Source organism: Platalea leucorodia, assembly GCF_965183815.1.
Source record: "Platalea leucorodia genome assembly, chromosome: 5".
In the NCBI taxonomy this organism is placed as follows: Eukaryota; Metazoa; Chordata; class Aves; order Pelecaniformes; family Threskiornithidae; genus Platalea; species Platalea leucorodia.
Window position 1 is genome coordinate 26,523,819 of NC_138827.1, and position 12,570 is coordinate 26,536,388.

Consider the following 12,570-nt stretch of genomic DNA (forward strand, 5'->3'; position numbering starts at 1 on the left):
CGGGCCTGAGGCGGGAGGGACCGGGCCTGAGGCGCGGGGGGCCGGGCCTGAGGCGGGAGGGACCGAGCCGGAGGGTGCTGGGGGCCGGGCCGGAGGGCGCTGGGCCGGGCCTGAGGCGGGAGGGACCGGGCTGGAGGGCGCTGGGGGCCGGGCCCGAGGCGCGGGGGGCGGTGGGAAGGCGCGGCGGGGCGCGGCGTGGAGCAGCAGCATGGCGGAGGCCGAGCGGAGTGGTGCCGCGCCGCGGTACCGGGGCGCTCTCCACCCCGACACCTGGGAGCAGGTGAGGCGGCGGGGCCGGGGGACGCGGGGGGCCGGGCCGGGCCTGGCCTGGCCTGGCCTGGCCTGGCCTTGCTGAGGGCCGGTGTGTGTCCGCCCGCAGGAGCTGGAGGCCATCCCCATGTTCATGAAGCGGTGCCCGGACGAGATCGACCCGGCGCGGCAGCCGGAGCTGGCCTGTCTGCAGTCCCTCCTCTTCGACGAGGAGCAGGACCCCGCAGGTGGGCGGCCGGGGCCGGCGGGGGGGGTCTGCCGGGCTGCCCCTCCGGCCCCGGCCGGGGGAGAGGGCGTGGGGCGCCCCTGGGCCGCCGCGCCCCCCGCTCAGGCCCTGTCCCCGCTTCCCTCCCCTGCAGCGCTGGCCAGGATGTACAAAAACGAAGGGAACGAGTACTTCAGGGAGCGGGACTACAGGAGAGCTGTCATCGCCTACTCCGAGGGGCTGAAGAAGAAGTGCGAGGACCCGGAGCTGCAGGCCGTGCTGCACACCAACCGAGGGGCCGCGCAGTTTCACCTGGGTAACCCCGACGGGGCTGGGAAGGGGGCTCTGCGGTCCAAAATTGCTCTTCCTCCCCACTTTGGGTTTTCTTTACTGTTTTTTGTGATACAGCATGCTAAATAGCTTATTAATGAGAAAAAGCCGCCTTGAATCCTGAAGACCTGGCTCACTTCAAAGCGTGGCTGCGTGCAGGGTTTGTGCTTTGTTCATTGCAGCTATTGCTTGCTGCTCAAGCCTTGGCTCCAGGAGAGGGCAAAGCCAGTGGTTTTTGATGCTGAACAGATTCACAGGGTGATTGGAACTACAGGGGGATGCCCCAGCCTCAAAAATCTGTTGAAGCAACACATTCTAGCACTCTTTCCTGGCTGTGTCCTCCTCAAGCTACCACCCATCCTACCAACAGCATCTGTGCAGCAGGGAAGGTGTTCTTGGCCTTCTAATGCTGTTGTGTGTTGCAGCTGGGAGATGGTTTGCTCACAGTCACGTTACTTGCCTCTCATCTGTGTGATTGATTCCTGTCCTTTCACTTCTTGCTCTTAATTTGCTTTTTCTTCTTCCACTCACCTCGCAGTGGTTGTAGAAACAGTGAATTACCGAGTCTCCACATAAGCTATTTTGTCACCTTGGGATCTTCTTGGATTTTAAATATAAATTAAAAGTTCTGAGCAGTTTTGCTTGCTTTATAGGTAACTACCGTTCTGCTCTCAATGATGCCATCCAAGCAAAAAAACTAAAGCCCACCCATCTCAAAGCGATCATAAGAGGTAAGAGCTAAAGCACGTGTTACTGCACAGAGCGCAAGGAACGTGGTTTCAAAACAGCTTTGCACGTGTTAGTTTTACTTATTATGCTGTTGTTGTTACAAGCCTTGGAACAGACTGTTGGTAGATGTTGGTTTGTTTCGCTGCGTGTTTCTGTGTGTTAAATAACGGTGGTTATAAACCTTAAATTACTGTGTGTGTGCATCATACTCTGTTTCTGGACAGCATTCATGTCAGAAAAGTGGTCACTGTACGAGATTTTTTTCTTTTGTTTTGTTATTGCTGTTTCTCCCCAAAACAGAAGTCTGCTTTTGTTTTGTTTTTTTCAGTCAAAACACTAGCTTTCTGCTCTTTGCTCTTTAACTTCTATGTCTGTCAAAGAGGCATTGGACCTGTTTCTGTAGAGCACAGCATAACTTTTGCTGTTTTCCACAATACTAGTTTTGGGGGTTTGTCGTCCGTCCCCCCCCCCCCCAGCATTTCTCACTCCATGGAAATGGCTGCTTTATTTTTCCTTATGAGACAAATACTGATATGTTAATTATAATTTTGCTTGTAACAGACACTTCTAGCATCACTGCTGATTTCTGTGACTAGATGAGCAAATGATACAAGAACTGCTGAAATCTTTTAGATTTTCTTCTCAGCTGAATAACCTGCTGGAAGCCTACGATTGAACGTGACCGTGCAAGACACAGTATGCACTGCTGTATATGCCTCTTGAAAGCACTAGGGCTGATGGTGTCTTTATAACCACCACTTTGTGTGGTAGCTGTATAATGACTCCCATACTAGCAACTTAAAATCTTAATCCTTCCAGGAGCTCTCTGTCACATGGAGCTAAAGAATTTCTCTGAAGCAATAGCGTGGTGTGAGGAGGGCTTGCGAATAGATTCAAAAGAGAAAAAGCTTGTGGAAATGAGAGCTAAAGCTGACAAATTAAAGGTAAATATTAAGGCAGTCTAGTGTCTACAATGCTTGTCGCCTGCTTTGTGTCAAGAAGTTCTTTGGGATCCTTGGTTGAAGAGTGCTCCGTACAAGTTTCTGTGTAGTATAATGTCCCCACACGGAACTGAGTGGTGGTTCCGCATAGTGTGTTTTGTTGAGATGCGTAGGGGAAGGAGCTGGAGGGGACCCTTCTGGAGATCTGAGCTGATTTCTCCACTCAACTGGCAGAGTAGAGCAGTGATGGGCATTGACTTGCTGTGTGTGACCGTGGTGCAACCTTTTCTTACATGTAGCGAGCTGAGGAGCGGGATGCAAGGAAAGCAAAGATGATGGAGAAGAAAGAGCAGCGTCAAAAGGAAATTTTGCTTGCAGCAATAAAGGTGGGTCAGTGAGGGGGTTTGGTTTTGTGTGGTTTGTTTTGTTGTTTTTTTCTTTTTAGGAGCTTTCTTGTTTATCTCTAAGAGGTTGTTCTCATATGCAGGCTTTTGAGGGCTAGAGCCAAAACACTGAGTTAAAATCATGATTCTCCTTATCTGCGTGGCTCTAGCCCCAGCTCCCAGGTTTCCATATTTCAGGTAACAACTAATGCAAAATACAAACCCGGTGTTAGGAGATGGGCTGAGCATCCAAGAGAGTGCTCTGGCTGCTGCGCTGTAGCATCACACTGGCCCAATGAACCTTGCTTTCGTTGCCACTGATGGACATTACTTCAGTGGAAGGATAGAAGATAACCATCCACTAGGGTGGAGGAATCAATGCTGGATCCTCTCCTTCCTCGGCAAATGTTTGGGCTATGTTAAAATATTTTGGGCTATTATATAAATTCAACCTCTTCTTCTGCAGTTGTCTTTCCAAAGAAATGAGTGAGGTTCAGTTTTCTGAAAGAGTGGATGTTCTCGGGCACTGCTGCATGTAGTTGCACCCTGAAGTTATGTCTGCTAGGTTCCAAAGAACAGGATTTCGGATGCATCCCTTTCCCCACATTTTCTCAGGCTCTTCTCTCAGCATGTGTGCTGCTCTGGATTCCCACTTCTCATCCATTTTATGAGGAGTCTGGGTGTCTGGCTGAGCTTCTGGATTCTACTGGGAAGACCGCTTACCTGAGTCTGATAGCATAGGAAGGCTTTTGATGGCATGTTTAAGAGCTGACTGATTAATAAGAATGACATGATTTGTCCTTTTACTGACTGCTAATTTTTTACTCTTATTCTCCCCACCATACCTGTTTGGGTTTTGGTTGGGTTTGCCCCCCCCCCCCCCCCTTCCTCCCCTCCAGGAAAGAAATATCAAGCTGGTTCTTGAGCCTTCAAATGAAGAAAAGGAAATATCGGATGGCCTGGCTGAGATATCCTTAGATGGGTTCCACTCTGACAATGCCACGGGGGCAAAGGTGCACTTAGATGCTGATGGCAACCTGAACTGGCCTGTCCTCTTTCTGTACCCTGAGCACGAGCAAACAGACTTCATTGCGGCTTTTCATGAGAACTCCAGGTAAATGCACTGTCAGCAGCGTCCTTGCGAAAAGGAGATGTTTGAGTAGGTGAGAACAGACAGCAAGTGAAACACTGCCATGCTCGTTAAGTAGTTCCAGATTTCTAACCTCATAGCTGACCCTGCTTTTGAGCAGGAGGTTGCACTAGATGACCTCCTGATGTCCTTTCCAACTTGAATTGTTCTATGATTTACGAATGCCCCTTTAAAATATGAGGGCCAAAATCTCAACGTTTATTTATTTAAATGTTTTTATTTTAACGTTTAAATTTATAGCGCAGAGAAACACATGTTTAGCCAGTGTCATTAAAGGAGCTTGCAGTGCAAGCTTAGACCAGTGGCCAGTAATACCAGTGACCCATCTGCATGCATGGATTGTAGAGGTTCATTAAGGTGCTGTTTCGAAGCCCTCCAAATATGGGATCTCAGAAAGAAGATTAAACTTAAAAATTATAAAAAACTTCCAAAAGGGGACCTCTCGTAACCACCAGTGAACCCACAATTTTCCTTAGGGCTTACAGCAGGCCTGACTGAAGTGCTGCAGACCTTTCAGACTATAAGCAAGTGACTGGCAAGGTGGCAATTCCACTTTTCTTGATGTTAACTTCGATTTCTGATCTTGCAATGTTAAACAAACTTGGAATTTGTAACTTTTTTTTTGTGGGGAGATATGTATTCCTCAGATCTATTAATAAGTTAAGGACTTAAAATTACGGTGCAAGCAGATTAGTAAAGCTGTGGTTCTGATACAGTAGTGTTCACTATGCCTTTTCGTGGCCAAAGGAAGTGAAAATGGATTCTTGGAACAAATTGGCCACCAGCACTCCTGAAGTACCAAAATAAACAAGCCTCTGACACACAAGCATATTCTGAGCACTCTGATCTGATGAAGTGTGGTGCTGATGGGACCATGTAGAAGGAAAATCAATTTTAGATGAAATGCAGAGTGTTTATTTTGACATCTTTTTCAGTGTGAAAATGAAAAGTTAAAAATAATTTGCCGTTGCACTGCTCAAGTTTGAAAGCGTGAGTTACAACAGGGCATTGGTCTCATTGGGAAGGCAGTGAGTTTGAAGGGAAGAAACTATTCGTGATCTAAACTTACTTTCAACTCTATTGTCTAATTCGCTAATGTATTTTTACCATCATTCAAATGCAACTGTATGAATTACTGAAGCTGAACACTTCATCTAAGCTAACCAAGTGTATTTTGGCTTTTAGGTTTATTGATCATTTAATGGTGATGTTTGCTGAGTTACCTCCTTGGGATTTAGAAAGAAAATACCTTCCCAGCAATCTTGAGGTGAGAAGTTTGACTTTCCTTCTATTTCAGGTTGTCTGTTGTGTTTTGTTTTTTTCTTTTTTTTTCTTTTTTTTTTTTTTTTCCTGGAGTGAGATTGAGCAGCTTTGAGCATATGAAAGCAATGGCATCATTACCTGTTTACCACACACGAATGGGAAATAAGGATTTGGAGAGCTATGTTCATTTATTAACTCAAACATTTTCCAGCTGTGCTGACATGGACACAGAATTCATTAATGAAAATTGAAGTTCTTTTGTCTTCCACTTACATTGTATTTGATAGAAGGCGTTTATAGATATTGCTTAGATTCCCATCTTTGTAACAATAATTAAGATTTAGAGCATCAAGCTGGTAGGCTGCCAGTTTTTTAACTGTTGTTGTGAAGTTGTTCAATACAAATGAGAGAATATTTTTTTTAAAAAAAGGTTATTTTCAGATCTAACTGGTGGTGCTTAAACACTTAATCCCATGAAGACAATATATGTCTGTTAAGGCTTTAGCTCATGTGGGATGCGAGTTGGTTGTGGCTATGGCAGGTTTGGAGAATATTTCAGAAATTGTACATAGAAGGATACAGATGTTTATTTTTCCTTTTCCACTTCAGTGTCACACGTGCCAGGCAACAGCACTTCCCTTAGTGCAGTGAGCAGGCAGGTCCAAAAGTACAGTGGCTGTGTACTTTACCAGGTTAAAAGCTGGGATTGTAGCTCTGTGTATATGTACAGTCTAAGGCACAGTTGCTGGATTCAAATCTCTTAAATCTGCTCTGTTTTGTTCAAATATCTTTAAACCTACTCAGTTTAGCTCATACCATTGCTGCATTTCACCTGTTAAAAAGCAGCCCATAGATTGGGATTGCTTCTCTGTAAAGCACAGAACAGCCAATGTATTTTGCCTTCCTGCTGCCACTGCCGTAAGAAGCTAAGCGGGTTTATACAGGGAAGACTTGGAATTTACACAAAACAGTTTCTACATTGCTGAAGTTAGCATCTGACACAGTCGGTTCAAGATACAGAAGTTTGATAAACCTCTAGTCAATATATGGTGTGCTGTTACTGGACTTTCAACAGCTTAGTAGTTTGCCTTCATGTATCTTAAGTATTTAATAACCCTCCCAATTTTTTTCAGCTCTATTTTGAAGATGAAGAAAGAGCAGAAATGTATGAGCTGAACCCAGAACACACGTTGCTACAAGTGCTGCAGCACCAAAGGTGAGGCTGTACCTGCTCATGTCCAGAGAGAGCATGAAGGCAAAAACTACGAGTTTTGGGCTTTAAGTGCAGTTTATTCTCTGGTTTAATCATCCTAATTCTTGGCATCTCTAAGTGGGGAAGGTGTGAAGCAGTGGGACTGCATGGATTTTGTCCTGGGCTTTAGCGACTTACATATTTCCCCGCCCCCCTTCCCTCTCCCCCCCAAATGAATGATTCTTTCCAGGACTGGATGGAGTTGGGCTACACACAAGCAGCAGCACAAAAGGGATGTTTCAGATTCCATCTGCACAGTGCTACTTTAAAAAAAAAAAAAGGCAGCAGCACATAAAGAAAGCATGTTGAAGGTTAACGATGCTCTCACTGTTAATGATGCTGCGTGAGCAGCCCCCAACACAGCATGCAGCACCGTTTCACTCTGAAACTGACTTTAAAGTGTTACACAGTTATTTAGAGGGAAGAATTTGCTGTTTGTGAAGCCAAAAAGTTATTGTAAAGCCTGTGCTGTTAACTTGCACCATCTTGTAGCTAGCTGGAGAAAGCCTGCTGCACAGCACTAGTGGCTTGGTCTGTCACAGTGGGAGCAGAGCTCTAGGTCGACTGCTGTGGGCTATGTCTGAACTGTCACTCCATAAAACTCAGCAGCATGTATAAGCCCTCAGATTTCAGGCTGTAAGGGCAGTTGCAAAAGAAACCTCCTTCCAGAGGGAGAATAACAGCTGTTTTAATTAGAAGTAGCTGTTGGGAGAAGAGTTGATTCATAAAACACTCTTCCTCGGATGTGTGTAGCCCTGGCTACAAAAGGCTCTGCCAGTCAGCAGAAAAGCCTGTCAGTGGCCTTGGGGAGGTCAGTCTTTATTGAGCTGGGTGGAAGTCACTCACTTTGCATGATGCTTGGCCAGCTACAAGGAAGCCAAAGGACTCCTTTTAATCTTCGCAGGTATTTTGTAAAGGCTGGGACTCCGACAGTTTTGGCATTTGTAAAGCGTTCTCCTTTCTCTAAGAAGTACTTCTCTGGCAAGAAGGTGCATCGACTATAATGAGCAAGAACGAAACGAGGAATCCTGTGCAAGAGGCTGCTGTTTGTTATCCCAGCTACAGACTGCAAACTTCTGCTTGAACAAAAACACCTTGCACGCTTCAGGGGAGAAATAATCTTGGCACACAGGGAAACTTAGAGGAAAGCAGCGTAGGAGAATGAAGGGTTACAAAAGAGGATTATTTGTTTAAAAAGAAATCCAGCTGGCTTGCAGAAGGTCTCCTCTTTGATAGGCTGCATGTGGTTTTGAAATAAACCTGAAGCAGTGCCAAACACTGGCTGCAGTTGAAGCAACAGCAGCTGGGAATGTACTTACTTACCTGTGAAAAATCACTGATTTCCTTGGAGGTGGGCTGTCGTTGCTGGGGTTTAACAGCAGTGGTCTGGGGAGATCCCTGCCTGTTGCAGCGGGATGGATGCAGTCAGATTCCTGCCTGGGATTAAGCAGCTGCTGTTTTTTCACCGCTTGGCTCTGCTGCTGGCCAGCGTAAAGCAGAGCTCTTTGTTCGGGGCAGTGTGTTTTACTGACCCTTTTCCTACCTTACTGATTGTCCTATATAACCTGGAAATAAACATGTCTATTTTAAGTAGAATGACTTCTGCCTAATAAATGAAACCATTTTTCTCACCTCGTGAAATACTACAAGAGAATGACAAACAGTAATTCTAAACCCAAACATAACAACCTTATCCATTACACTAACCAGTAAAGCCAACATACGGGGTCTTCTGTGCTTCTGTATTAGCTTTCAGCATTTAATTAAAAGTAATTCGAAATCTCTCATTTCTTTCTCTTCTGCAGTCTCTCAGTGACTGCTCAGTGACTGCAGAAATACACTGCAGTTTTAGACACATCTAGCGCACGGGGCATTAAAAAGCTGTTCAGCCATAAACACTTTCGCTTACATCACGGAGGATTTTTCTCACTCCAGAGCTGGATTCAGACAGCTCTAAAGCAAGCATTTCCATTTTGCTATTCCTGAATTTCTGCACCATGCACAAATACAGTTAAAAGTATATCTCCATCTAATGATGCTGAAATTTAATCTCCGAAGCTTTAGGGTTACTTTACAAGGAGGCAGCAGGATGGCTCCCTTTTCCCAGAGCGTTAGCGTTGGCTCTGGCCAAGCCTGCCCTCGCCTCGCGGTGTCCCGCTCTCACAGGGCAGGGAGACGGGCAGCCAAGTAGTACAAGCTCAGGCCGTTGCAGGCGATGCAGCAGAGGTTGCAGAGGGAGGACAGGGCGCGGTAGAGGGTGAGCTGGCCGGAGAGCTGCCGGTAGCTGGGGTTGGAGGCACGCAGCTGCTTGCAGGACTTGCTGGTGAACAGCCCGACCTCTTGGCCGAGGCCGTGGCTGCGCTCGATGAGGTGCATGTCTGCCACGATGTCGGAGGTGGCCTGCCCAAACCACTGTGTGTTCAGCACAGAAGCAGCGACACAGACGAAGAAGACGATGATCTACGGGGGAGCAACACCCGCTGTGAACATCTCGCGCATGTGGTGGATTAAATTTCTCCCCCAGCCCCGCTTACACACACGGCTCGCTGCAGTCTGGATGCTAACTGGTTTCTTTTAACCAGAGCCATGTGTGGACCTCGTCATGGTTTGCAAACCAGCCTCAGTGGAGCAGAGCGGACCAGGACCCTGCAGAGGAAGGGATTTGAGCTAGGGCCAGCTCGCGTTTTAAAGCGGGAGGCTACCTGGGTCGTTTGTTCATCGCTGAGCATCTCGCTGGGGTGGTACATGGCAAATAGAGTCAGGTTGAGGAAGGCACAAGCGGAGCCAATGTGGAAGTAGTAGGGGAAGAGCTCGTGCTGGATGAAGCCGTAGGTGTGGCGAGGGAGGCGGCTGCCCATCACGAACCCTGCAAGGGGGGAGAGCGGGTAGGTCCCGGGGCAAAGCCCCCTCCCCTGGGCCTCGCCCTGGGCAGAGAGCCACAGCAGTGTGCACGGACCGCAACCTACCAGCCACGAAGGTCACCCAGATCTGCATTCCCCAGGAGGTGGAGAGGAAAACCAGGTGCAGCAGTTTGACGGTGTTGGAGGGCTCCGTGTCAGTCGGCATGGTTTCCCGGCCGGGGATGGGTCCCTCCATGTCGGCCAAGCTGCCCCTAATTCAGCACTGAGCTGCTGTTACTGCCGTCACCTTGCTGGATCCAGCAAATGCAGTTTAGCTTCACAAGTCCGCTTACTCAGAAAGAGCTTTGGAGCTGGCACAGCCCCTTGCCAGCCCCACCACCATGCACCCAACTGGGCTGCGAACCCAGTTCTCCGACCCCTTATATCTTAGGGGCAGGGCACTGCGTCAGCACCTGGTAACCGGCCATTTCGGGTGGACTTTCGGCAAAGTCCAGCCAAAGCCCCGTCTGACCCCTGGCAGCAGGAATAAGCAGAAAGTCAATGAAAGGGGAAAAGGAAAAGCCCTGACAAACGCCTGCCCACACTGTGCCCATCAAAGAGGCCTCTTGACCAGGGAGAAGTCCCCTTGTCTAAAAACAGCAACAGCTTCTGCACACTTTAACCAAAAAGCCTGGGGGCTCAAAGAAGCAGGGCTGGCTCCCGGGCTCACCCCGCTGCCCCAGACCCTACGCTGGGACAAGCATGAGAGCATGGGCAGCAGCGGGGGGTGTGGAGGCTTTGAAGGAGCTGCCTGCTCCGCTACAAGGAGCGCTTTGGAAATTAATTAAAACAAAGCTTCTGGGAGCAGCCCATCAATTCTGCTGCCTGCTTTATTCCTCCTCCTCCCCTTGGCTGGCCGCCTCGGGGCATGAATTACAGTGGGGATAGCCTTGAGAGAGACGCTGCCATCTAATTACATCCCACTTCCCCTGCAAAATAGATAAATATACGCTGTGTTTTTATATAGCAATTCCTATGTATTTATTTAGGCATCTATAAAATCAGGTCCTTGAAACCTTCTCATGATGGTAGCACCACATACTGGAGAAGGCGCTTGAATCCCACCTGGGGTGCTGGACTGTAAATCCCCAGCTGTCTTCATGGCCTTTTCTTTGCCGAAAGCTTCTTGGCGTTTCTGGGATGCTTCCCCACTCAGTCCTCCAGCAGCCTCGTCCACTGCAACATGGCAGGGGCCCTGGGAAGGCAGCCGTGCTCCTTTGGTGAGGCTTTGTTCCCTGCATCGTGCTGTGCAGAAAGGCAGCGATGGGTGCTGCAGGCACCGGCACGGAGCCCTCCCGCTGCCAGGGTCCCAGATCTGCTTTTCCAAATTGCTCGCCTCCGTGCGGGAATTAGCAGCCAAGAGCAGCAAGGCAGCTGGGTGCTTTCGTGCAAAGAAGCTGCAGAGGGTTTTTCAGAGCAGGGGGTAACACCCTGCAGGGATTTCTTTTTTTTTAAGGGGAAAAAAAAAAATAGTGATTGATTGCTACGTTTGCCCCAGAGCGGTGCATTTAGTGGGAAGGGCAAACAGGGGGCTCTGGGAAAGGCTGGTAAGGGCAGGCTGCTCCCAACAGGCTCCAACACACCCGCCAGCGGGTCCCTCCTACCTGGGAGCTGGCTGCGGGATGAAGCAGTTGGAGATGGGTGCTCCAGGGATGCTCCAAGCCGCCCAGTCCTGCTGTCCACGCTCCTCTGTGCCCGAGGGCCAGCAGACAGTGCAGGACTGCAGTTTTTCCCTGCCTGCACATAAAGCACAAGATGTTTCACACCGTTGCAGCTCTCTGTCGTGCCCCCAAGTCACTCCTGCTCCATCACCCTGCACCCCCAGGGACCCAGCCAGGCCGAGGTGAGGGCTGACCGTGGCCTCACAGCAGGAAAAAGCATGATACTTGAAGAGAAGGGGAGGTCAGTTAAAGTTTAATGTTCAGGAGAATACATCATTCCCTGCACTTAATCAAGCAGCAGCAATTTCTAACGATAAGTAGAAAGGATGGCTCGCATCCCGGTGATAAAAAGGGAGGATTGCTCTGAGTTTCGGGAGATAAGAGGGCTCTATAAAAATTGAATGCTTTGTACCACGTTCAGCTTGAGGTGGCTTTATCTTGTGGCGATAGCGCAGCAGGGGGAGGTCGGGGCAGCGCCGTGCCAGGCCTCGCAGGGAGATGTTTATGATCTGAGATATGGCAGAGATTAGGAGCTTATGGCCGCAGCTAGCCCCGGGGATGGGAGCCGCTGGCCAGCACCCACAGGAGAGAGGCAAGCAGTTCCTTCTGCTTATAAACCAAGTAGGGAGTTTGGGTGGCAAAGTGCCTTTCTAGGGACTGGGTGTTGCAGAGAGGGAGAAAACACCCTGAGTGCCTGGAAAAGACCCTGTGCTCATTTCTGGTATCCCACAGCCTCCTCTTACTCCGAGCACGGCATCACTGTTGCTTGCTCAGGGTTAAGCTCTGCAAAACCCTTGCTGGTGGTTAAGCACATGGGGGCTTTTCTAGCAAAGGGGCTGCCGCCCCGGGCCGCATTAAATGGCTCTGCATGCCCAAGGGGCTCATTCCCTTCCCAGCCTACAGCAAGCCTTTCAAAACCCTCAATGCCATCAGCAAATCTCTGGCTATGTGACCCAGGAAAGCCCGGGAGGGGGCTTTCAGCAAGGCCTGTGGCTGAGGGCAGATGTCCCCTGGGGTGTGACGAATGAGTAGCACTTCCACTGTCACCCATGCTGCATTTTGGTGGCTTTCCCGGAGCATCTTAAGGAGAAGCAGGTTGGCAGCAAGGTCTTTGCAATGGTCCTAACCCCATCCTCTGCTGCTGCGGACATCTGCCAAACAGCTCTCTGCTGCCATCAAGGCAGCTTGGGGGGTGAGGAGGGAAACACCCCTGGAGGCACTCAGGTCGTTAGTGCTCGGGGCAATTAGGGATGGCATCAAAACCTTTGAGGCTCTGGGCTTCTGCATCTGCCTGCAACCACTCTCCATGTCCTCAGCAGCCTTGCCCAGACTTAGGGAAACAAGGTTTGGGTTTGTCTTTTTTTTGCTTTTTCAGTGCCCCTGAGGCAGTTTGGAGTTTACAGCTCAAGGCATTGGTGCACCCAATGGACAAGGGACAGCCCCTGGGGTCCGCACCAGCCCATGCTGCCCCTGCCGTGCTGGCAAT

At 49.1% G+C, this 12,570-nt stretch overlaps 2 protein-coding genes across 2 annotated transcripts; one reads left to right on the forward strand and one right to left on the reverse strand.

Annotated features, from left to right (window-relative positions):
• The first annotated feature begins 118 nt into the window (after nucleotides 1-118).
• TTC4 (tetratricopeptide repeat domain 4) lies at nucleotides 119-8,094 on the forward strand. Its single transcript, XM_082313271.1, has 10 exons — nucleotides 119-280; nucleotides 380-497; nucleotides 630-791; nucleotides 1,459-1,536; nucleotides 2,354-2,478; nucleotides 2,775-2,861; nucleotides 3,758-3,972; nucleotides 5,194-5,275; nucleotides 6,405-6,487; nucleotides 7,428-8,094. The coding sequence occupies exons 1-10, from the start codon at nucleotides 209-211 to the stop codon at nucleotides 7,525-7,527; spliced, it is 1,122 nt and encodes a 373-aa protein (XP_082169397.1). The 5' UTR covers nucleotides 119-208; the 3' UTR covers nucleotides 7,528-8,094.
• Nucleotides 8,095-8,683: 589 nt separating this feature from the next.
• On the reverse strand, nucleotides 8,684-9,619 carry TMEM205 (transmembrane protein 205; the record flags this gene model as incomplete). Its single annotated transcript, XM_082312613.1, has 3 exons — nucleotides 8,684-8,983; nucleotides 9,226-9,389; nucleotides 9,490-9,619. 3 exons carry the CDS (start codon nucleotides 9,617-9,619, stop codon nucleotides 8,684-8,686), a joined length of 594 nt encoding a protein of 197 aa, XP_082168739.1.
• Nucleotides 9,620-12,570: the final 2,951 nt, after the last annotated feature.

Coding starts and splice junctions, on each gene's coding strand:
- TTC4 (XM_082313271.1), top strand. CDS start 209: ATGGCGGAGGCCGAGCGGAGTGGTGCCGCGCCGCGGTACCGGGGCGCT. Junction 498..629: donor CGAGGAGCAGGACCCCGCAG/GTGGGCGGCCGG, acceptor CCTCCCCTGCAG/CGCTGGCCAGGATGTACAAA. Junction 3,973..5,193: donor GCTTTTCATGAGAACTCCAG/GTAAATGCACTG, acceptor TTTGGCTTTTAG/GTTTATTGATCATTTAATGG.